Here is a 26,214-nt window from a genome sequence, read left to right as displayed (position 1 = left end):
TCCGCGGTTGGCCGCGGCGGGGCGGCGCGGCCCTGGTGACACGTCCCGGCACCGCCCGCCGCCGCGCTCCCGCCGCCATTTTGTGCGAGTCGCGGCCGGGGCCGAGAGGGTTTGGGAGCCGCGGGGAGGGAGCTGGGCTCTTTCCTGCGCCGCCATGCCTTCCTCGCCGCTCCGCGTGGCCGTGGTGTGCTCCAGCAACCAGAACCGTAGCATGGAGGCGCACAACATCCTCAGGTAAACAGAGCCTGCCCGACCGCCCTCCTTCCTCCGGCCGGCGGCGGCGGCGTGGCCTGATCCGCTGCTGCCGGGCCCCGCGACTACGTCGTAAGCCCCTCCGGCCGCCTTCCTTTTCGGGCTGCCCTTCCGGACCGTATCGGAGCCGCCTCCTTGGCCCCTCTGGTGCGGACGCTGGCTGCTGTGCCTGCACTGGAGCCGGGCTCGAGTGGGCTGTCGGAGCAGTGGGGCCCCTCGCCGGCTGCGGCCCAAGCGTGTGCTCGGGCCCCGCGCCTGGCCCTGCTGGTCCCATGGGCTTGGGGACTTGGTCCTATTTACGTTCGGCCTCCTCCGGACCCTGCTCCAGGTTGGGTTCGCCGGGGGGGGGGGGGGGGGGGGCGGGGCCGGGCCGTGGGCTCTGCTCCACCGCCGCTGGCACAACTCCAGATCCAGCGTTGCAAAACACGAGCTGGGGAGTTGGACAGGCGCAGAGCAGGCCTCGTGTTTCGGCATCTGGAAACAAGTGTTTAGCTCATCGTACTGAATGTCTTCCAGGTTATGAGGGTTCATCTGTTTAGCGCTACAAGTATTTTCAGCTTGGCTGAGCTCAAAAGAGGGGAGGCTGGGGACAGACTGATGGACAGGAGAGACCTAAACCTTGTTCTTAAACCTTCCATATACACTGAAGGAACGCGGTGAAGATGTTCTGATTTTGTTACAGTTACGCAGCATACCATTCACATTAGGCGATACACAGTGCTAGCATAGTAAACTCAACCACTGCGTGTAAATTGTGTGCTATATTTAAATAAAACTAGCAGCCTTGAAAGGAATAAATAACAGAAGCATCTGGTTTGGCAGCCATCTTACTGTGAGCCGCGTATGATGCTGTTAATGCTTAAACTTGGCATCAGATGTTACATGTGGCGGTTCGTTGAAAACACAGTGTTACCAGTGGCTCTTTTGAGGGGGAGAAGGGTGCTATTTTTCTGTTGGTTTCTTTCTGCTAATAATACTGGAGCTGAGTTTTAATCAAAACCTGAGTACTAAGGGCAAAATTACATTTACTTCTAATGTCTGGCCTTTTTCTTCCTCTGTTTTTGCAGAAGTAATAAATCACTTCCGGTGTGACTGTTTCCCTGGCAAATGTGACAGGGAAATGTGGTGGTGTTTTTTAAAAGTCCCTTCTTCCATAGGACTTTAATTAAAAGTAGCAAAACATTTGCATTCAGCAAATTTTTATTTTGAGTGACATCCTATGTAATTATAGCAACAATAGCATAAATAGCAAAACAGAGATGAATTGCACTTCTAGAGAAATAACTAGCCCACACAATGAGAATGCTCATTTGCCAGTGAATCTCTGGGAAAGGCAGGCTTTGAGCCAATGCAGGCTTCAATTCAGGGTAATCTCTTGCTCTATGTTGCACTGCAGTTGGAAGGAACACTCTTAAGGAGGAAGAAGAGTTAAGAAGAAATGAATCTTAAAGGTATTTTTCAACAGATTACAAGACTTTAAAAGATAAAAGTCCTATAGAACTGCAGGTGACTTTGGAAACAGTCTGGAGTGCAATCTTCAGTGTGAACATCTTAATGAACATTTATAAACAGGCTACACATTAGAAAGCACTAGGGTGTTGCAGAAATATTTTATATAGGCTTTTATTTTTGCACATATTTATGCTAGGGTATGTATAAAAATCAACATTTTTGATGAAGTGATTATGTTGAGTCTTTTACATTTCTGTAATGCTTTACGCCAGGTTTCAGAATTAACTCCTCTGGTCTATTCAGTGTTTTAATGAATTACAAGTTTTAGTGAAGCCAGAGTTTTCTGTAGAATTTTTACAGTAACTGTGCTTAATCCATTCCTCAGTTCACAAAGAAAAATACTTAGCAGTAAGGTGAGCTTATTTTACTTTCCTAATGTTAGGCCTACCTAATGCCTACTAAAAGTTGCATGAATTGGATGCTAATGCCTTTTAAAGCAAAAATGGTCTTGCAGAAATGCCTGAATTTTAACTTCTTATTCATTTATAAGATATCAAATTTAGCTGTCTACATAGAACATTCAGGTGAAATGTTCCACTTACCTGGTAGGCATCTCTTGGAAGTACCTGCAGTCCATCACTTCTTGCTTTTATGCTTCTTGGTAGTTTATCCTCTTGAATGTACAAACTTACCAAGTGGTTTAAACAGGCTTGATTTAACATCTTGATGAATTTACATTTTACAGCGTCCTTATGGTCTTTCTCCTTTGGACTCAGAAAAGCTGTGGTGGTGTGTGTTTAGGTTTATTTTTCTTTCTTTCAACATACCAGATAATAAGAGTTGCTTTTTTTTGGACACTTACAAACTTTTTGTCCTTCTAAATTGCAGTGGTTCGTTCTAGTAATGAGTCTCATTTCCAGCCTGAATTTCTCACTCATCCTTTCTGTACTTGATACCTCCCTGTGGCCACTTGTGCCTGTGGAAAACAAGCGCATGTGTTGGATCTCTTTCATGTCTTCCAATTTCTGATGTTATCTTGGTTCAGTATTTCCCATGTGCTTTGTAGTGTGTTTACATATTTTTCTAATTAACCAGGTTTTAAACATTTCATTCTAATCTTCCAACAGAATTCAACTGAAGGTCTTTTGAAGTTTGTTGGTAGTACTGTTACCATCACCATAGGGGTATTTTGAGACATTAAAGCACAGGGAAAAGAGGAAAAGCTGTAAGGACTATGTGGAAAGGCATAATCCTTCCCTTTTTGAAAGCTGTCAAACTGGATGTCTGTCTGTAACTAGTCCCTAGGTTGAATCTTACTCGCCCAACATTGCTTGCTTTTATAAGTGTAATTGTAATCTGTGTATAGGTTTGGGGGATTTTTTTGCTATAGATTATGCAGGTTTAGGCCACAGTTCCTCAAGCATAGAGGAAGGTGGAATGCTAACACTTCTCATTACCGATCTTTATTATACATCAACTTTGACATTTCTGGTTGTGTATATTTATTTGGTATCACACTGATGGCCTTTAAAAGGAAGTTATCATTTCAGACTCTCCCAGTGTATAGGAGGTGCTCTGGTAACTGCATTTTTAGGCTCTTAAGGTATAGCTACAGTATCTCAGTCTTCTGAGTTCAGGGTGTGTGTGTTACTGCTGATAATGAAAACATGAAGGGTACAGATACATGCTCAATATATATTAATGTTCCTTTGTTTTAGAGAATGAAGTGTGTTAAGAAATTAAGAGTGTGAATAGGAGATCTGTAGTGACAGCAACTAGATTTAAATACTGAAGTCCTCGTAGCTGAAAGTTGTATTTCATATTGGTGCCAGGATTTGTAGTTCAACACTGACCACATAAGTTAAGTTGCAGTCCTCACAGTTGACGTAAGTCACTAGACAGCTTCTCTGCTGACGTTATCTGTCAGCAGCTGAATGCAGTGAGGTATTGGAATTTGTATTCCTTAATTTTAGAAACCTTAAATTGTATTAATAAACCCTCAAAAAGAAGGAAATGTTTTAACGCTTCTATATATTAAAGCACTTCCATTTGACAGCTTATCAGTGATAATGCAAATTACAGCAAGGTCTTAATGTTTTAAAGATTTCATAGTCAAAATCAGTTAGCAGTGCTCCTGTTCCTGCTGTTCAATAATGTAGGATTTTTTTTTTGGGGGGGGGGTGTTTCTTTCGTTTGGGTTTGTTTTTTTTACATTGGTAACACAAGGTATTTTTGAAGGGGTCTGTGGTGAGAGGGGATTGATGCCAGATATTTTCCTGCTACATGTTATAGAAGGTGATGTATTAAAATTAATGATTTGACCTGAAAATCTTCTCCCCTCCCACCTTTGGTGGCCCTGCAGGGTTTACTGTCTAGTAATAGTTATTACTGGCTATTATAAAAAGAGAAGCAGTTCTGTCATGTGTTAGTGCTTTGTTAGTGTAGTCCTGATTGAGCTCTGCTTTCAGCAGCAGTTGCTTCCTACATAGAATCATAGAAAAGTCAGGGTTGAAAAGGACCTTAAGATCATCACGTTCCAACCCCCCTGCCATGGGCAGGGACACCTCACAGTAAACCATGTCACCCAAGGCCTCGTCCAACCTGGTCTTGAGCACTGCCAGGGATGAAGCATTCACAACCTCCCTGGGTAACCCATTCCAGTGACTCACCACCCTAACAGGAAAGAATTTCCTCCTTATATCCAATCTAAACTTCCCCTGTTTAACCTGTTACCCCTTGTCCTGTCACTACAGTCCCTAATGAAGAGTCCCTCCCCAGCATCCCTATAGGCCCCCTTCAGATACTGGAAGGCTGCTCTGAGGTCTCCACGCAGCCTTCTCTTCTCCAGGCTGAGCAGCCCCATCTTTCTCAACCTGTCTTCATACGGGAGGTGCTCCAGTCCCCTGATCATCCTTGTGGCCTCCTCTGGAGTTGTTCCAACAGTTCTATGTCCCTTTTGTGTTAAGGACACCAGAACTGCACACAATACTCCAGGTGAGGTCTCACAAGAGCAGAGTAAAGGGGCAGGATCACCTCCTTTGACCTGCTGGTCACACTCCTTTTGATGCAGCCCAGGTTACAGTTGCTTTCTGGGCTGTGAATGCACACTGAAGCCTGCTCATGTTCATTTTCTCATCATCCAACACCCCTAAGTCCTTCTCCGCAGGGCTGCTCTGAATCTCTTCTCTGCCCAACCTGTAGCTGTGCCTGGGATTGCTCTGACCCAGGTGTAGGACCTTGCACTTGCCATGGTTAAACCTCATGAGGTTGGCATGAGCCCACCTCACAAGCGTGTCAAGGTCCCTCTGGATGGCATTCCTTCCCTCCAGGGTATCAACCGAACCACACAGCTCGGTGTCATCGGCAAACTTGCTGAGGGCGCACTCAATCCCACTGTCCATGGCAGCGACGAAGATGTTGAACAAGACCGGTCCCAACACCGATCCCTGAGGGACACCACTTGTTACTGGTTTCCAGCCGGACATTGAGCCACTGACCACAACTCTTTGTGTGCGGCCATCCAGCCAGTTCTTTATCCACCGAGTGGTCCATCCATCAAATTGATGTCTCTCCAGTTTAGAGACAAGGATGTCGTGTGGGACAGTGTCGAGCGCTTTTCACAAGTCCAGGTAGATGCCATCAACTGCTCTACCCCTGTCCATCAGTTCCACAGCCCCATCATAGAAGGCCGCCAAATTGGTCAGGCAGGATTCCCCCTTAGTGAAGCCATGCTGGCTGTCACCAAGCACCTTGTTTTTCATGTGCCTTAGCATGCCTTCCAGGAGGATCTGCTCCAGGATTTTGCCAGGCACGGAGGTGAGGCTGACTGCTCTGTAATTCCCCGGGTCATCTGTTTTCCAATGGAAAGAAAGCATATCAGAAGCACTATTTGCTGTGAGCTGTGAGATTCTTTGGAGGGTAATGCAGTGACTGTTTACAGGTTCTTCAGTTAAAAGTCTATAAACCCATGAGCATGTGAGTAGTGCATGTGATCACATTGCAGTGAGGTGAGCATACCTGCTGAAAATGAGATCTGTGTACTGGCCTGTATTTACTCACTATGTTGATAGTTTACACACATTGGTCTTTATCATGTTAATAGAAACACATTCCCGGAATCTTACAGCATTTACAGGTCAGTGTTCAAGCTTCACATTTTCAGGAGTCAGTGCTAGGATAGGATAGCAGTATATCTTACCCTTTACTCTTTGTGGTAAAGTTGATGCTCATTATTTTCTGTCTTCTGAATAGTTTTTGCTAGGCCAAGAGGGAATACCACATAAACATTGTCTTGTAGAAAATATTCATTGTTAAAGGCTGTGTGCCACATGACAACAGATACTTAATGACTCACTAAACTAGATCTGTCCAGCTGCTTAATAAGAACAGGCTCTGTTGAATATGGTTCTGTGCGTTCTTCCCTCTCCTCCGCCCCCAACTGTTGCAAGAAATGTGTTGAAACATCTTCAGAATATTTCATAATAGTACAGCTAGTGCATAAATAGTGTAAGCTGCACCCTGGCACCTGCTGGTGTCAAAGCATGAAATTCCACATGAGAAATGCATATTGATCAATTTGAAATAGCAATATCTTACCACTGCAGTTTCTTCTGTGCATATCGTGGCTCTTTCCATGTCTACACAAGCAGTAGAATAAAAACTTCGGTCTGGAAGTATTGCAGGGAAAATAAATGGAATTTTTTTGATGAGGGTTAGGGGCTGTGGGTTGTGTTTTTTTTTCATTTAACATTGCTTGCTCTATTCAGTCTCTATTAAATTACTCAAAGTGTGAGTCTAAAAAAATGAGATTAAACTGTGGTCCTGACCTGTTTTAGAACTTAGATTATCATTACAAAGCCAGATGTTTTTTAACACGTAATTTTGTCCATTAGGCCACCAGAAATAAGTATAGTTTTTGTCTGTTAAAAAACATTACGATGTTTGTTAAATAATATTGCTGAAGGATTTGTTGAGGGTCAAATAAATGTTTATAGGTTAATCAAAAATTTTGTCATTATCCTTAAAGTCAGGCAGGTTTCTGCCTCTTTTTTTAATTATAATTATTAAACATACAGTTGTTCATAAGAATGGAATGAAGCTCTCCCTGGCATTAGCTACCAGCCCCACTTCTGTAAATGGCATGGCATATTTTTCAGTCCACTTGAGGTACACAAATATTTGTACTCGGCTAATTAGGTGACATTAGAGGTAGTTTTGGCAACATAGTGAGGGGAATAATGTAGTTAATCCAGCAATTTAGCAGAATAATTAAGTATTGAGCAGTTGGTATTGTTACTTTCTTCTATCAGGACAAAAACATCACTGCCTATAGTATTATTGTCTGAGAGTGAATAGAGAACACATGCTTGTTGCAAATCCAAGATGCCTGAAAGCAAAAAAAGAAATAACCAAAACTCTATGTACAGTCATTCTAAGAAAATTTAATATTTTATGTAAGTTTTCTTCAGAAATGGTGTGTGAGTTTCAGTTGTAACTGTAAAGAAATGTGCACACTGGGTACAATTGGCAACTTAGCTGACAAGTTGCCCATTTGTTTGATTGTGACTTGTCTGATTGCTAAGAGGTGTATTTAAAATTCAGTCTGTGTTTTTCAGCACTTTGGTGTTTAAAGTCCATCCACTCTAATTGCCTTTTCTCTCCCCCTTTCCCTTTCTGTCTTCCAGCAAACGAGGATTCAGTGTCCGATCCTTTGGAACAGGGACTCATGTGAAACTGCCAGGACCAGCACCGGACAAGCCGAATGTTTATGATTTCAAAACAACATATGATCAGATGTACAATGATCTGCTTAGGAAAGACAAAGAACTGTATCCCTGTGGCGTGGCCTCTTTAAAAAATCCAATATGGTTCATCCTTGAAAGGTGTAATTCATTATTTGGCATTATGCGTTAGGAATATATAGTTGATTGACTGGAGAACTTAAAATGTTTTAAGTTTATAGGAGGGTTTTTTCTTTTTTTCCTTACAATGGGCCTCTAGTGCTCCCTTGTAAATTGCTATTGAGTTACAATGCACACATTCAGAATGCTCTTTTGTAGTGTGTTATCATGTTTAGCTCTTGAATGAAAGCACATTAATACCATCACAGATTGTTCATTACCTCCATTGCACTGTGGATCGTATTTTCTCAGTGCAAAGACTGCCCTGATACGGATATGTGAAGAGCGACCACCTTGCCATTAGTGTTGTATTTAGCTCAAACTGCCAGGTAAGGTTTCCTGTATACTCTTTTCTGGGAAAGAGGATACTTTCATTAAAGAGCTCACCCTTCTCACTGAGAATTTCTTGATACATTATTTGATCTGTGCACTGAAAAAAAATCCCTATAGAATATGATAAAGAATGGGCATAGGAGAGCTCAATAACATGTTTAATCCTGACCAGCAGAAGTGATCAAGGTTATTCACACTACTTAAACCCATGGTGTCCAGCTGCGTGTTTTGCAGTTGAATGCTAAAAAAAAAAAATCAAAAAATTCTAAAAATCAACTTGAATTTTCATTTGGTTTTAAGAAAACCCACAGACCCACAACTTGGGAAACTCGTTCTGGGTACTCTTTCCTCAACAAGGGATCCGATTTTAATTTTTTAGTGTTAAATATGAAGGAGAAAACTTGCCCAAAATAAGGGATTTGGGATATGCTGAATTTATACTTAAAAGATAGAAACCCTTTAGAGAAAGAATCCCAGAAATGAATCTAGGTAGTTTAATAGAGCAGTCTGTGCACTTCTTAGTGCTGCAAGGTTTTTCCCTAAAATCTCGGGTATGGCCATCTGGAGATCCAACAGGAATGGTTTAAATATCTTCATTGTGCTCAAATAGCCCAGTTTTCTCACATGGTTTTGGGGAGAAAAAAAATGGCGAAAGACTAAACAGGTTATCAGAGCCTCGAAAACTTGGCACGTGGTAGAAACATTCAAGCTGTTACCTAAGGAGTCGGCAAACCCAGGAACTTTTGGGAAGCTAACTGTACAGTTGTTGCGTAGCACACATGATATTGCGGCTTACTACAACAGCAAGCTGTTGTATCTGCTGACCAGAAATAGAGCTGCTGATACTCCAAGGGTGGTGGAGGGTTTTCCACTTGGCATCAAAAGGCTCCTGTTAAGGAGGGCTGGGCTGTTCGATTAAAGCTGTAGAGCACAATGAGAACTGGTAGAACATTGCAGTACCTTTCTGCATGGTGTTCCACACAAATAGTGTCCCTTGCAAGCTGTTTGATTCCTAATACCTAGGTAGAAGTCTTTTTAAACAGAAAATCAAAATGTAAGGTGTAGTCTTAATGAATCCCTTGTGATGTGCTGGGGTGTTTGGGGGTTTTTATCCCTCTGCCTACAAAGAAAAGGAAAACCTTGCAAACCCATCTTGGTCAAAAAAGAATTGCTTCAAGATAAAATTATTTGAATTGAGAAGTAATTTTGACAAGTGCTAAAGACTTGTAAATTCCTTGTTGCATTCCTCATTGCTGCTGTACTGAATACAGTGATGCTTTGAGAGAAAACCATCAGAAAAACTACCTACTCCTGCCCCTTTCAGCATATTTTGGAGTTACCATTTTTGTTCTGCTCCGTGCTGGACATATGTATATGCAGTGTTACAGTTAAACCTTTTCTCAAGATAAAAGAAAGCAAGTTCAAACAATAGCTGTTCAAGGGGAAACGGGGCAAGAAGAACTGCCTCTACATCTTAGTGTTTTTGATTCTCAGATAACAAAGTTAAGGTTTCCAGGGTCAAGACTCAGCACAGAAAGCAGCTCCATTGCCAGAAACAGGTTTTGAGGGTAAATACTTCTACGGTAACCAAACCCAGGCCTACTCTCATCAGGGGGTTGTGGGGTAATTTTTTGTGAACCAGGGTCGTGGGGACTCTTCAGGGTTTTGGGTGAGCATTCCTTTCTTGGAGGTGATGGGCAATGCAAGTGCTGCTTGCTGCTGAAGGCTGTGAGGGTCTGCTCTTCTGATGGGCTCTGAGTGGGATGGAGAAACAAAAGAACGTGTGGTTTTCTCATACAGTTTAGCAGCTTGTTCTGTTCCCCACCCTTGCTTCCATCAGCTCAGTGAGATGACTCAGTTGTAGCCCTTCCATGGGGTTTGAAATAGTATTTCTTGGTGACAGCTGCCTGTGCTCCCATATTGCAGTGGAAGTGCCTCAGGAGTGATGTCCTTCTTCCAGTTCTGTGTGCCAGTAGGGGCCTAAAGATGCTAGATACTCCACGAAGTTGTGGTTGTGAGAAGCTTTGAATGTTTTCTGGCCAGCCAAATGAATGACCCCCTGTTGTGGAAACCAGTAGTCTCTAACAGAAAGGAGCTTCTGCAGTATTGAACATAAGTCAGGGCAAAGTTAGGGGGAAAAGATCCATTGGAACTCCCCTATTCGCTTGTGGAAATGGGGGAGAACTTAAAAATCCCACTCCACAGAGACTAAAAGCACCTTCATTGCAGTAATTAGTGAAATACAAGCTGACATATCTTGAAGGCATATGTTGAATTTCAGATGCAGAGGAATAAGGGATTAATGGAGCCAGGCATACAGATTCAGTTGAGTAGGTGGTTGCAGTGTATCTAAAATGGAATTACTTAAGCAATTTAAGATGTGGTAGTTAAGCCTTACAGTTAAAATAAGTATCCACATCTACCACTGCATCTTTAGAATACAGCATTTAAATTCCCCAAGTCCTAATAGAGGGCTGTGACAAAGCCATTTAAGGCTGTTCTGAATGTGACTTCTGGATGCTTTTAAAGTCCTCCTTTTTTTATTTCTGTATCAGCAGAGGGCTCTACTACTCACCTGCAAGAGACATGACCACACTGTGGTTATCTCTGGAGTTCTGTGTGCATAGTACAGATATACTACATTCTATTTGCATGTGTAACTGGACCTCTCAAAGACAGGCCACTGTGAACACTTGCCCCTTAAAGCTGTCTGAAGGATTTTAAGGACTTGGTTCTAGTTATATGGTGGGGACTTTAAAGGTTAAACAAAAATAGAGGAAAAACTGGTGAACTTTGCCTTCAAGTGAATGCAAAAACTAGTCAGGGATGGAACTTCCTAAATGCCACCTTAAAACTGCAGCAGCAGTTGCATTTATCCTCAGGGACGGGAGCTGTTCAAATGGAAATCTGTCCAGAATTCTGCAGCAGGAGGTGCTGGATTCTTTATCAACATTAACTTAATGATTGATTGCTTCTATCCCTTTCTCAACACTGATCAATCTGTGACCCTCAGCTGGAAGATCCCGAGTGATTTCCATAGGGAGGGGGTTTTGTTAGGATTTGTAGGCAGCCTAACTCTGCAAGCTTGGCCTCCTCCTCTGGTTCCTACTTTAACCTCCTCTTTTTAATTTCACCTGATCTCTTAACTGTAGATACAATTCCAGTTTTAGCTCCATAGTTACATGATGATACAAAATTGGAGGGAGGGGGTTGGAACATGCCTCCAGAAGTTACTAAAGGTGTGCTTCAGTTAGCATGAAAATGTTTGGGAAATGAAGAAGCAAAACTGGCTTGGTACATCTCAGTCGGTGTCTAGGTGATTCAGATCTAGTTTTCTCTGTGTGAACTCCATGTTTAAGCTGAATGGCCATATGGGAACGTTTGTGCTATTGCTGATGTGTGGTGGTTGGTTGGTTGGCTTTTTTAATAGTACCTTTCACATTCGGGGCAAGCAGAACCATTTTTCTCTGCCATATACAGACCTCTTTGCCAGGAAATACTCATTTGCAATGTTGCATAGCATTATGGTTTTCCCATAGCTGATGCTTATCCCTGGTTTATCCCCGTCTTCCATCTGCCTAAGAAGATAATGCTTTATTAACTGATGTGTTGTGGTAGAACATCAGTAGAGGAAAATGTCTTGGCTGTGGAGAAAGCGTTGGCTTGAGGGACTGTGCTTAAGGGAGTTCCAGAATTGAGGGGAGTGGGAATCTGAAGTATGTTCTGATGCACAGGATCTTCACCAGGTTTAGGTGAACAAAATGGGAATCTGTATTTCCCTACAGAAGAAGAGGAAGGCCAACAGAAGTGTATCATTGAACTAGGTTGGCCTTGCTATAGAACTGTGTAGGAGAGAGATTCTGTGCCTTTCCCAAAACTTTTCAGTCCTACTTGAGACACCATCTTCTGTGCCCATGAAGAGGAATAAACACAAAGAGGATTAGGACTAGCTGAGATGAGGGGGCACCCAGCAGCAGTGAGACTGTAGAGAGGAATAATTTTTCTGTCTTTGTAGGGTGGTGATGAAGGAGGATCTTTTGGTGCTGAAATCTTGGTCAGGCACCACTGCAGTTAGGTTTTTCTTGCAGAGAAACTGCATTTCCTGTCTTGGAGCCAAGCTTAGCTTCTAGCAACAGTTGGAGTATTAAGTCATCTCTTCCAGAAGGTTTCCTCTGCTTTCCCTTAACATCCACTTCACATCTCCTAAGTTCTTTGGTTATGTAAGATCTTTCTTCCATTGGGCTTAGACTTTCATTTCCTTAAGAGGGTTGTAGTATCAAATAAGATCTTGGATCTTGCTTCTTGGTTGTGCTTTTTCACTTTCAGAAAGTGGCATAAGATACTGATACCAGATGATTCATGGCCCGAGCTAATGAGCACAGGCACTGATGCGGAAAAGCTGTTGGAAGGAAAGTGGGCAGTGACAGGAATATCTTGCTCTAAACCACTTCCCAGTTTCTTTTGAACACCATTTGTTTGTTGCAGAAACTTCTGCCACCTGTAACAAAAGCTCTAGGATCCATAATACTTGAGTAGTAATTCCTGACATTCTGAATCATTGAACTACCCTTGAGTTGCTTGATGGGGGAAGTCACACCACCTCCTGTGTTGTGGGGGTACAGGAGGACTACTGAGATCTATGAGCATCTGCACGCAGCTTGTTGGGGCCATGTAGCTCCATCTTGAGGAGTAACTTAAATGAAATTCTACCTCAGGTAAGCTCTTTGTGCATGTATTTATCTTATGTTTCCATTTGATTTTCTTCATGGGTTTTGAACCGATAAACAGGTGTCAGCTTCTGTTCCAAGCTGTCATTCCAATGGTCATTGGGAGAGCAAGTGAAACTTTGATGCTTCGTCATCTTTTTTTTTAATGATTCTGGTCTTTACAATTTCTCAGTTCTGCCAAAGATACAAATCATAGAAATGAAGTGAACTGTGTCAATCTTCTCTGATAATCTGCAGTGGAGATGGCTTATGTCACCTGCTTTTATGAGGCATTTTGAAAGCTCGCTTCTGTGTAGCTTGCCCACGTAGCATGGCAGAAAACATCTCTCAGCAGCTCACAGAGGAGCACTTTGAAAGCCCCTAACAGGTAGAAACGAAATATTGTTTGGATGTGTTTGGGAATATGCTCAATAACCCACATCTAGTTAGAAGGAAGATCAGAAAAAGGTGACAAGAGAAATCCAAATAAGGTGGCTGTTACCGTTTTACATTGGTCATACTCCTTGTACTCTTAGGTTACACAGGAGTGTGCAGGTACATGCTTCAAGTGTTGTCTGAATTATTTGGGTCACTGTTCTGTGAAGGACAGCAGATCTCCCTCTGTGTTTCAGATAGAATTATTTTGGCAGTTGGGGATCCAGGTGCCAGATTTATTCAAGTGGAGTAAATACAGCCAGGTTTCAGCAATGACCCAGCATATAAGGAAGCATTTAGCAGCGCAAACTGGAAGTTTAGCATGGGAATGGCAGGAGAGGTCTGTGCCAGTTTCTTATTTTCCATCTCAGTAGAAACAAGTTGGCTGACACAGCTGTATTTATAAAATCCCATTCGATGTAGAGAACAGTTACGGGTGTGGAATGCTCATTGGAAGATCTTGTTTATGTGTGCTGCTCATGTGCACGCAGGATGTGTCTGAAGAGCTTGATAATCCCAGGTAGAGCTCTGGCAGCCCTGAGAAGTTCATATGCATGAGAGCTCTTGTCAAAAAAAAAGCCTGTAGTAAGTTTCTGAAAGTCAGCAAAAGGGGGAATTTACTAGAAATCTGCATTTAAGTGCTTATCTTCCCCAAGAGTGATGCTGCTGCTTTATGGGATATTTTATTTTGACTGATTGGGTACAAGGTAGTAAAAGTAGTGTTAAAATCAGAAGTAGTATTAATTACTGAAGTCCACTTTCAGGATGTGTATAAGAAATTCAGACTGTCTTGCTGCCATGTACCTCTAATTGACATAGTGTAGAGATCATTTAGTGGAAAACCCTAAAGTGCTTAAAGTACTGTATTTTCCACAGGTAGTAAGTTGGGGTGGGGGGCAGAATCTGTTCCAGCTTTGTTGCTGCCCAGTGACAGAACTGGCAGCCTTCAGGATCTTTAGTGCAAGAACAGAGACATCCTGATGACCCCTGTAAGAAGTGTTTGCCCAAGGCACACAGGCTGTGTGTGTGTAAGCTTTGCAGAGCTGGTTGGTACTCAGACTGTGGATTAACCACATCCCTCTGTTCTTCAGTCTTCTGTTTGTAGTGTTGCACTAGAAGACCTCATCCAGCATGTTTTTTGCTCTGCATGCTGCTGTTTAAAAGTGGTCCTGCTGTCTTCATGAATGTGTTCTCCAGGTTCCCCAATGCGTTAAATGAAATGCTTTAATTGATTTCAGTTTGTAATGCTTGTGTTTGGCTTTATCAGAGTTACCCTCTCCAGCTACAACTGTTACTTACTTCAGAATTATCTTTGAGTTTTGCAGTACAAAGCAATGGCAACAACAGAAACCAATTTGAAAATAGTTGTTGCAGACCCCGTTTCTCTGAGACATGAAATGCAGTGACTAATGTTTTTCTCACAGACATCTCACAGCTACCTCAGTACTTCCCCCCACCCAATCCTACAACATTTGCTGCTCATCTTCTGAAATCTGGCACTTGTTTCTAAGCCTGAGAAGAGCATCCAAAAGTCAAGTGGGATACTTAGGAACCCTCTTAGGAACCAGCTGGCCTGCTGGTCCCCATAATGATTTCTGTATTCCTTTGTTACATGTTCATGTCGTGTCGTGGGCTGGAGTTGTCAGTACTGTGAACTGTCTTGCTAAGTGAGCAGACACTGTAGATTCCAGCAATCTACAGCAAGCTCCTCTTTCACACTTGGATCAAGTACACAAGGTTTGAATGGCATAACCAAACATGCCACATCTTTGAGACCATCTTGTGTTCTGTCTCTGGTAAGTCTGTTCTGTCTTCAGTAAGTCTGTAATATCCCTTCTCCAGCTCTTTGGCAGTGGACTTGGCCATTGCTCCCGTTCTTTCTTCTTTGACAGCTTGTAGCTTTCCAGTTTCATCCTCAACTACAATTTCAGCTGTTCAGCACTGACAAGTCATTGTCTATCTCTTGAGCTCTAGGCCAAACTAAGGATCTTTGCTGCTTTCAGTGATGTGTGGATATGTAGCCTGCAGCTTTGGCCCCCACCAGACTTGAGGAAGAAGCTGTGAAAGCCTTAGGGTTTTAATCTAAACACACACATACATATTAGAGTAGTATCTTCATCAATACATTATTATGTGATATCCTTAAGTAAATGGAGAGAATGCTCAGTCAGTGACAGTAGAAATAGCTGGGTGTAGCTGTCTCTGTAAGAAAGAGGAACAGTGCCATGTCTATTGGCAAAACTCAACCTGAATTACACCATCTCCTTTTTATACCAAGTCTTTCCAACAGTGAGTTGTCATGCATACATTTCATTATGTTGTAGGTCTGTTAAGCATAGTTACTCCAATAAAGGTGATACCTGAGTTGGACTCAGTGTAAAAATGTAATGGATTTACTATACTAATAGTTTGCAGTAAGTGAAGGCCTCTTAGATAAATGGATGCATTTCTGAGCATGGTAGTGTTAAGAAGGCTGCTGCGGCCAGACAACAAAGCATCACTGAAAGCCGGGGAAGACTTAGTGAGTACCTTCTGAAGAAATGACTGCTGAAGGAAAGAGCAGAGGTGCAGGAGGCAGGGAGCATGGAGCTGAAATCTGTTGGAAGGAAAGCAGAACCTCACTTAAATGCCTCAACATCTGGCACTATGGTGGAAACCATTACTAAGTTGTCATATCTTTGCATTCACCTGAGCTCATGAAGAGAAAGAAGCTGGGTTATGATTATGCATTGAAAACAATGATGCAGATCACATCCTCCTGCTTGCTGCAAGGATGCTATGCTGTTCTTTTTCCAGGTGGAAAAGATTCCAGAGAACCAAATATGACAGTGTCATGAATCTTAACTGCTTATTTCAGTCTCCTTTTATAGGCAGATGGACCCTTGGAGGAAAAAAAAATAGCTGTAAGTTGGCAGCAGCATGCTTGACTGCGTGAAGCAGCAAGCTTGACTGTGTGGGTTTGTGAATATGCGTAATCCTGTCTCCAAGCTCAGTTGCAAAGCTGGGGGACAGATGCCAGCAGTGTTACATCCTAGAAAGGGAAAAAAAGGAACCCAAAAAACTGTGTGGGACGCTGTGTATTTTTTTTTCCCCTTGAGCTGCGTGATGTAGAAATGAGGTCTGTAGAGCCCAGGGCAGGGCTCACCTTCGAAGTGAACAGAGCAACAGAATCAGATGTTTGCCAGATGTTTGAAAATGGCTCTTGCAGTCACTTTCCTGCTTTGCAAATAACCAGAGGTCTGAAATGGCTACATTGAAGTGGGTTTTCTTCCAAGCATGACAAACCCAGTGAGAGTTTTACAGGGGTGCTGGTGTGCAAGAGCTGCTTGTGAGGTAGCTTTGGGCTATAAAAGAAAGTTATTTAATTATATAGGGAGAAGTCTTTTGGGAAAGAAGATAAAAGGCTTGGGGAGGACCTGAAGAACAGAAATGCAGTAGTAGCCAGTTGGCTGAGAGAGAATTGATACCATATTTGTGATAAACAGTGTATCATTCAAAACTGAAATGTCCTTAAGAAGTTTAATGTGTCTGCACCCTTGCACTTCAAGAACTGAACATATTTTCCATCAAGTAGGCTCTTACAGGTAGAAAAATGGGCTTAATTTTGAATGGAGCTTAAACACTTCAAAGATTTAAAAGCTTTGGAGGCAGTTTGCTTGAAAACTGTTGAAAAACACCTTGAAGCATATAGATGAGCAGGGGCAGATCTACCCAGGGCAGTAGAACCGAGATACCAGAGAGGGACTGCAAACAGGGAGACAGAAAGTTGTTGGCCTTTTACAAAGGATTAGGACTGTTCTCTGAAAAGAATTAAGATACCTGCTAGGTATGTATATGGCCTTTTGAACAAAAAAATAAGCCAAAATGACCTCTTACATACATGCCTACTAATGATGAAGGTTTTTTACTCAAGTTCCTTACCTCAAGAAATTAGGCTGTTATCCTTACTGCTATTTTAATTTAAAACTATATACTTAGATGGCTAAAAACACTGCTGCTTCAAAGCAAGGAAGAGATGCATGAGTTTCCAGGTTTCTTCTTCAAAATCTTTCCTGGTATTCCTCATTTTTACCCATAAAACTTCGCCCTTCCAGCAAGTTTGGTTTTGGTCAAGTGAGCAGATTTACGTGACAGTCAACCCTGGTGTGCTCCTAATGAATCTGCATGTCGTGGAAGGCTCAGAAGATGGTGGGATAAGTGAATCCACTCAGAAAGGGGGATACAGGATGTGAATTTGAGCCTCAGGGTTACAGTACCAGCATAAATATAGCTACCAAGCAGCATAACAGATTCCTTTCACACAGTGACTGAAGCTCTGACAGGCACAAAGTCAGTGTTTTTCTTCATTTCCATTTATATATATCTTGGGATATTTTTAAGGGACTATGCTCCTGTGATTTATTGAGCTTTCTTTGGAAGCTCAGTTGCATAAACCTGAGCCCTGAGCAGGACTTCATGCAGATGTGCAGTGGACAATAGAAACGCCATAGAATTGACTTTGAAGACAGAGGCCCCTGGAGTGAGGGACAGAGACTTAAATGAATGTAGGACATTCTGCTCTCACAAACAGTGAAGCCTGCATTCTAAGCGTTATGGATATAAAAATAGTTGCCCAAGGAAAGTTGTTTTTCTGAGGAACTCTGCTCTTATGAGGGACTTTAAAGCTGTCTCTGCTATTGTACTAATGCCAGTGACAGGGCTCTGAAATCCAGAAGCTGCATGAATTACCCTGTGGGGATCGTGCTGCTACCTTAGGAATCTATTTTTATCAGTCACTGATCTTTATATTTGCAAACATAAATGATCTTGGTTTAAAGATACAGTAATGATTTGACTTGTTCTGGTCATTTGCTCAAAACCATGACTTTTCTTGAAGTAAAAGGTACTTTACTTAACCCAAGCAACTTCAGATACACACAGAATGGGATTTTACACATGTTGGACAGAAATAAGAGAATCAAGCCACGACCAGAAAGATTCCAGAACTGCAAAGATGTTTTTGATTTGATCCTAACGTGTGAAGAAAGAGTCTATGATCAAGTAGTAGAAGGTAAGGACCTTGAACTGATAAACCAAGTTAACTTTGAGTGCTTCCCCCCCCCCCCGGAGTACTTCACAAATCTGGAAATATCTCTCTCTTCTGACTACTGCTGCTGAACACCAGCAGGGACATGAGCTCGCCGTTCACTGACGTAGACTTTATGTACCAGAGAAGTGGTGGCTGAATGCTTATTTCTCAAAGATGCTGGTGTTGGCAGCTACACAGAATTTGTATATATGGCAGTTTTAAGGGATGGCATAAGGAAATAACAAGCATTTGAAGAAACTCAGATACAGTTTTGTTTGGAAAATGCTCATGGACTAGCAGGTTGTATGTGATGAGCATTTTTCCGCCCTGGGTTGATGGAGAAATGAAGTCTAAGCTGTGTTCCTTATGCAATGTCCTTTCCCTTCTCTGCAGACTTGTGATCTACCAAGCAGTTTATCCACAACAAAATCCTCCTGTACAGGTGGAAAAACTGTTCTTGAGTGTGCTTTACGCTCTGCAAACATGCAGCAGCTTTTCCCTTATGAGAGTCAAAGCGAGATACACCAGAAGAATCTCAGGGTTTGGGTTCTGCATGAAGATAATGCAGCAACCTTGATATGAACTCACTGAAAGTCATGGGGCTTCAGCAGTGATTCAGCTCCTGGGCTTAGAAGCCTGTCTCTCTCTGGGAATACAGGCTTATGTGAGGTTTAAGGTGTTTCCTTCACTTTGAAAGTCTAACCAGCTGCACTAATATCATACACGTGCTTTAAAAGGCTGTTACCTTGCCTTTACTGTCCTTAGTGGTCACGTCACAAGCAATAGAGTGCAGGATCCCCTTGGGCTTCTGCAAGCTGAGCAATTAGTGTTCTGAATGTTTAAGTGTTTGTTAAGTGGAGTGTTTGAAATGTATTAGTAAGTTCTGAGAGCAGCTGCCCTGGTACTTGAATGGATCTTCAGCAAGGTGAGCATGTCTCACATTGAAAGCAGCTTTCACTCTAGTGTTTTAGGTGAATATCCTGAGGAAGGGAGGTGAAGAACAACCACTTGCTAATGTTCCTTCCAGTGGTGCATCTCCCAACTTCATGGTAATGCCCAGTGAACCAATGAAAGGAAGAACCTTAAGTGGATCTTCAACTGAAGAAGGAAGATTTACACAATGTCTATGTACTTTTAAAAGAATACTCTGTAAAATATGGTACCATTCCACTCAAAATTTTGCTGTTACATATATTTTGTTTCCAAATAGATTTAAATTCCAGAGAGCAGGAGACATGTCAGCCAGTACATGTGATCAATGTGGACATTCAGGATAACCATGAGGAGGCAACGCTGGGTGCATTCCTTATCTGTGAGCTCTGCCAGTGTGTAAGTAGAGAGGGCTCATTGCCTATGGGTTCCTTGGACCCAGCTGACTGCACAGAGGTTGGGGTTTGCTTAGTAATCTTTGAAGATGCTGCATATTGCAAAAGTTAAGTAAAATCCTTGTCAAAAGGTGTAAGTTCCCAAATTCTTTAGGTTATTTTTGGAGCTATTGTGCAAACAGAAACTGTAACAAAGTTCATGGCTTCCAAAGTGGATCTTGTGCATGTGTGCATTCAAACCAAAGCACTGATGAAAAGCAGTAGTAACCATTGCACAGGTTGAGCCTGTACTCAAAACATTGTTTATGGGAAAAGCAGTGTTTCAAAAGCAGTTGTGATACGTTGCATTCTGAATCATGATACACTTGGAAAAACATCCTATGTAGGTGTATTTTGTAGTACCACTCTGTTGCATGTATGATGTGGAAGAGGAAAATGGTGCCTTCTGTTATCCACATTCAGGGACCTAGTCCTTTAAGACTGAAATAAGCTGCACTCAAAGCAGTTGATAAAACTGTCAGGAGACCAGAGGAAGGATCTGAGTCCTTTTACAGCGTGCAAGTTGCTGAGTTCACCTGTTCCAGTGTGGCAACGGGCTTTGGTTTTTTTTTTACTCTAGCCTGTTTGATCTATTCTGGTGTTAAATCCCTTCCAGATTCAAAAAGCCTAAAAGGGTTCAAGGACTTGCAATTTTAACCATCTGTTCAGTGTGCTTGTAGCTATTCTGAAGCTTCCATTTGTTACCTAGCGAGGATGAATGTTGCCTACTCAACAAAGTACTAGTTAAGTGCCAGTTCAGTGGGTTGGAGGAGGAAGGATATGCAGATAAACATGATGCAGAATATATGTATATTTGGGAATCTCACTAAAGCACCCAGTTTAGATTGCACAGTAAGCCACAAGCATTGAATTATTACAGTTTTCTAAGCTACATCATGTCCTTGGAGTGTGGTTGCTTAGTTTTTTTTTTTCTTTTCTAGATACAGCACACAGAAGACATGGAAAATGAAATAGATGAGCTGTTACAGGAATTTGAAGAGAAAAGTGGAAGGACTTTTCTTCATACTGTCTGCTTTTATTAAAGCACATCTGTCTCTTAGGCCTTAATAGAGATGAGGAAAGCATGTGTTTCAAGTTCTGACTATACTGTATTTTCCTGGAAAATGACTATTGTTCTTTTTTTGGTTTAAAAGCTCCTTTTCAGTGTCTTTTTGTTTTGTTTCAGGTATTCTGTCACAGGGAGGCAGAGATACTGGTTGGCATTGTACATATGAGATGATTAAAAGTATACGCAAAGGCCACCTATTTAAAAATGCAAATCAAGTTTTTCTTTAAATCCTACTTTAGTTATTACAAAGTAGGGTTTTAATTATAAAGAGAATGTTTCATGAATATTAAGTTTATAATGGATTTTTCCAGCCTACAAATTTATTTTATTTCAGTTGTGCTTTTTCTGTTTTTTTATTTGAATGTGACAGAATGGCTGAATTACGTGAGGATCTGAATGGAACAATATAAAAATGAGTATCTGTATATTATTAAAGTTGGAAGCATCCAATAAAAGTGAAAACCCTGGAAGTTTGTCTGTTTTCAAAGCAGCAGTGAAGTGTGACTGTTGTCCGGGAAGTAAAACACAGTAGCTGAAGTAGCAGAAGAATGCTTGTTCAGTGTCTTGGTAGTGACAAGAAGATCTTGATGGGATTCAAAAGACCCAAACTTCATTCTGTGTTCAGAGAGGCTGGGTGTTTGGGCAGCTTCTAATGATTTCTGATCCTATATTGAACCAAAGTGAGCTGTTTTCTCTGTATGAATTTTAGGGCACTACAAGGAAATCTTTTGGGATCTTAATTGCTTTTGAATTATTGTGTGGAAAGTTAAGAAGACTGAGGCTGGAACTGTAGCAGTCATGGCCAATTGCGTAAATGCCTCCTATAAGGAAGATGGGGAGAAATGGCAAACTCCACTGTCAATAGAAGTAGTTTAAAGGGGTTTTTACTGCTTTATCTTTTGAATAGAACGCTTTTCCTCCCATACAGCAACAGTAAATGTGCTTGTCACAGCTCCAGCTCCAGAAACTGAGTATATGTATACAGAGCAAGAGGTCAGAGTTGTATTTAACGGATGGAAGTTAAAAGTGTAAACAAACCAAATCATTAGGCATTCAAAATGTGGATGTTAAAATGTTACTGCTTACAGGCAAGAGCAGATTTTACAAGTCTTGTTACAGGAACGTGTAAACACCATGGAGCAGATGAGGTCTGCGTTCTCTTCAATATTTGGATATGCGAGGGGAGCTTCTTCAACATCGTGTTAAAAGTGAAGTAGCATGAACTTGGGTTTGAGCTCCTGGCTTCTCTCTCCCATTCTGTCACGGGCCTCTGCCAGATCATATGAATCACTTAATTTACCTTAATTGTTGTGCACATGTAGGATGGTAATGTGAAGTATTTTGCCTCGATTTAGGGCAATGTTACCCATCTATGTGGACAACTTCTGCTGTGTATGCAGTTAGTTATATGGCAATGCTGCTTAACCTCTCTCATTCAAATCTATTAAAAGGCATCTGCTTCACATCTGAAAACTGCAGGTCTGTATCTGAAAATACTTCTTTGCAGTTACAAATCCTGAAGTCTGTTGAGTCAGGCCCCTAGAGAAACCTTGTATGTCTCTCTGCCCCTGAGATCTGGGGGTTGGCTATGGTTTCAGTTGCCTTGTGGGAAACCTTAGACCTCTGCCAGCTCAGTCTGTGCCCTGGACAGTGTCCAAATGGGTTGTTGCATCGTACTTGGGTCCGAGGAATTTTTAATATCCCTGAATTACCTGTGCTGGTTTTCTTGTCTGTTAAAAATACTTAAAGCAGAAAATTTGTGTAGAATGAATGACTGGATTAGAGCAGTTAGGGGATGGGGAGCTCAAGCAGCAGCTGTGATAAGGTTTGCAGAGTTCATGTTTTCTGGGTGGCTTGTCCTGTCCCATTTTGGTTCTGGAGACTCCGTATTTGAAGGATTTCATTCAGCCTCCTCTGCTCCTTCTTATTTGTCTGATAGCATTGCTTGTTTCCATGGGGATATTTACAGCCAAAGGAAGAAAATGATTCTCTAAGGACTGACTGCATTAGTTGATCTCTTGAAAAAGACGTTTCAAGCAAGAATGATACAGAGTATTTTGAGCAGTTTTCTTTCCCTGTACAGTGTCAGTACTGAAGTCTACTCTGTGGCAAGGTGGGAGTTGGGGAGTGTTTGAAAATGTTTTCTGCTTTCAACTTCATCCATCCTGAGCAGAACTCTTCGTTGTCATTTTACAGAAATGCAGTAAAAAGCCAAACAGGATGTTTTAACCTGTGTATGTGGAGATTTACAGCAGTGTCCTTTCTATTGCATAAACTATACTTTTCATATGTGTAATTGGCAGAGGATTGTGCTTGCTGTAGTGCCAAGTAGGGATTCATTAGCAGAACTTAAGTTCACTGCATCTCCTCAACTGAAATGAGAAGTCTTGATCTAAAAACATGATATAACATACAGGATCTTACAGGATTGTTCTTTCCATCCTAAATACTCTGTTCGCAAGCAAAACCAATGCTTGGAGCTGGTGATTTGTCATTTTGTTTATTTACCAGTGTGTGGAAGGATGTTTGGATAGATGGATGAATGGATGGACAAGCAAGTATTCTGGGTGATCTACAGTCCAAAGCATTTCAAATTGCTGTGAGCAAGACTGCTTCACCTAAAGCTGTTGCTACTCTGACACATTACTTCTCATTTAACTTGCAGGTTAGTGAAAAATATATGCATTTATATAGTGGCTTTGTCTCTATATGCTTCGTTTGTATTGAAATCCACAATGAAGCTCAGTTTATAAGGAATTCTATGGGGTCCTAGTCTTGTTTGAGAGAAACATATTTATACACACACAAATACATATGTGGGTATAAAATAATTTTCTGTGTCAAAAAGAAATTCCAAGAGAAACTTTGGTTTAGAGGAAAAGGGGGAAAAGAATGTACTTTTCCTTTAAGAGTGGGGTGGCATATATATGATGATGGTTGTTTATCCCTTCCTTGTAGATACACTGACACTCCTTTTGATGAGTATTAGTACTGAAAGATGGTCCATTTCTTTTGAAGTCCCTTCTTTCTGTCTAATGAAGGAAGGAAAGCAATGAAGGGTTTAACACCTTGTGAATAGGGTGCGAGTGCTCAGAACTTGGCTGTGATGGGAGATTGCTGCTGTAAATGAGTTTTCAGCTGTCAAGGCTGCTCTCCCATTTCCCATAAAGGTGGCTTTAAAATGTCAGCATTTCACTCATTTTTTGACTTCCTATGAAAGGCCACACTGATTAACAAACAAAGTGTGTTTGTAAGGTTTTGCTCGCTTGCTGCCACTTCCTGAGCGGGCAGATCTTTGCCAAGAGCTTCTTGAGGTTTCCATCTCACATTCCAGCCCTCTGCTGATCCTATCCATTCAGTATGGAGCAGTGGAGCCCCGTTCACTTCTCGTTTGCAGCCTGTTTTTCTTTCACACAAATCACTCTTGACTTTGCGTCAGATTTCTGCGTTTCTCATCTTGCTTAAGACCTTCATAGCACTCATGAACATTCTTTTGTCAGAGACATCAGAACGTCTTTAGGTTTATGTGGATAAAAACCCCTGGTGATTTAAGAGCACTGCTGGTGTCTTATCCCTGAAGTTCTCTGCTTATTGGCTTCCTTCACTTGCTGATAACACTCGGTGCACAAAGTGGTGCAGATAATGCAATCAGGCCGCATATGGTGGCGAAGAGCATTCCTCCTAGGTTTTCATATTGCTGGATCTGACTGTGCAAAGATCAATGATCCCAGTTAGATTTCCCCAATGCAGCAGCCTAATTAATTTGTTGCTAGGCAGATTACCCAGCTTCAACTACTACTCATACATGTAGGAGCTTAGGAGAAGGTATCAGTTAAGGACACACATAAATGTTTGTACCAGGAGCTATGAAAAGAACAGGGGAATAAGCAAGTGGAGTATAGGGAGGGTATTGGACAACTGCATGGGTTCCTGTGGAAGAAATGCTCTAGTTCTTGTGCAGACTCTAAATTCTGACCCCTGTGAGCACCCCAGAACTCCAGCTGAGGGCTGTGCTCCCTTCAAGATGGAAATAGAGGGAATCAGTTCCTGTGACTTTGGCTTGTGATAGTATTCCTACCTGGGCTGCATGCTGACAGTGCAAAACCAAACCTGAGATACTTCCCATATAGGTGTCTCTGAACTCTTTTATCGTCGTAGTGCTGGGGCTTAAAAGGTATTTTATAAGAAGGGAAGGATGTGTTTACTGTCTGCCCTCAAATGCTAGAGGCTGGGTGACAGCACCAGGTCATTCTTGGGCTAAAACAAAGGGAAAAGGCAGGTGGACTACGGACTTGTCTGCATGAGGATGGTGGTGATGGGACAACATGGGACTCGAAGCTGAGCAGGAGCCCGAGGTCGTGTGGATGTGGGTGCTTGTTTTCCAAAAGGAGCAGGTTACTTCTAGTGATATTAAAGCGATCAGGAGCATGTTTAACAAACATATTGTGGTAGGAACCTAAAACTGTCTAAGCATTTGCTACACAGATGTATCTGTGTAGCACAGCGTTACCTACAGTAAAAAACCAGCCTTTGCTCCTGCAAGTGTAATGTCGCTTTGCTTGAGTACAGTCAGTCCCTGCTGCCTCTTTGCATTAGGTGGAAGTTCCTAGAGAAACTTCTCTCAGTTCCCTGAGACACTCAGATGTGCTGAACACCATGCACAGCCTCAGGTTGTTCTTGGGTGTCTAATTAGGCTGTGAGCAGCCCAGAGTTCACTGTGTGCTAGCCCTGAAGGGATTTCAGCGTTGCTGCGGGTTTGTTTCTGCTGAACAAGGCAGCCTTCAAGTACCTAAAGGGGCAGACAGGAAATCTGGAGAGGGATCTTCACCAGGGACTGTAGTGATAGGACAGGGGGCAATGGGTTCAAACTGAAACAGCAGAGATTTAACTTAAATACAAGGAAGAAATTCTTTACTATGAGGGGTTGAGACACTGGCACTGGTTGCCCAGAGAAGCTGTGGCTGCCCCATCCCTGGCAGTGTTCAAGGCCAGGTTGGACACAGGGGCTTGGAGCAAGCTGCTCTGGTGGAAGGGGTCCCTGCGCGTGGCAGGGGGCTGGAACTGGATGAGCTTTAAGGCCCCTTCAACCCAAACCACTCTGATTTCATGATCCTATAACAAAACCTTTCCTTGGTGCCCCCAAGGCCAGCTGAGAGCTGACCCAGCCTAGTTTGTGGCAATGGCTGGAAGGGCAGAGACATCAGCTGATGGGCAAAATTCCTTGACGCTTCCCTTCAGATTGCCCGTGCTCTCCTGTGACTTCATTTGGCTGTTACTTTAAAAACGCCTGTGTTTTCTACCACTGGCAGAGTAACCAGCTGCATTATCTCTGCATTACTGAGGTCTGCATTCAGCCAGCAGGAGCCATCCCCCAGCTCAGTGAGAAGTGACAGCAGCTCAGGGAAGAGGGAACCCTCAGGGGTTGGACAGGAGCGTGGTGATGGGCACCTTCCCATCCCTGCTGCTCTTTGGCTTATCAAATGCTTCATATGCGTGGCTTCATTTAAGCAAAAAAGATCTGCACTGCAATCTGTGCTCTAATTTGAGGACACCATTTAGTGGTTTTAATTGTGTGACAGTATTTTGGTATTTTCAATACCCGGTAGTAGGTTAATGACTGTTCCTTGAAGAATGG

General features: G+C 42.3%; 1 protein-coding gene across 1 annotated transcript; it reads left to right on the top strand.

Annotated features, from left to right (window-relative positions):
* SSU72 (SSU72 homolog, RNA polymerase II CTD phosphatase) lies at positions 1 to 21,049 on the top strand. The gene is made up of 5 exons (XM_061450264.1): positions 1 to 234; positions 7,389 to 7,532; positions 17,989 to 18,128; positions 19,357 to 19,475; positions 20,452 to 21,049. The coding sequence occupies exons 1-5, from the start codon at positions 155 to 157 to the stop codon at positions 20,551 to 20,553; spliced, it is 585 nt and encodes a 194-aa protein (XP_061306248.1). The 5' UTR covers positions 1 to 154; the 3' UTR covers positions 20,554 to 21,049.
* The last annotated feature ends 5,165 nt before the right edge of the window (positions 21,050 to 26,214 follow it).

The sequence above is a fragment of the Pezoporus flaviventris genome, unplaced genomic scaffold (assembly GCF_033815535.1).
Source record: "Pezoporus flaviventris isolate CSIRO_AGI_PZ_B2104156 unplaced genomic scaffold, CSIRO_AGI_Pfla_v1 ptg000009l, whole genome shotgun sequence".
Taxonomy (NCBI): Eukaryota; Metazoa; Chordata; class Aves; order Psittaciformes; family Psittacidae; genus Pezoporus; species Pezoporus flaviventris.
This window is presented reverse-complemented; position numbering and strand designations above follow the sequence as displayed.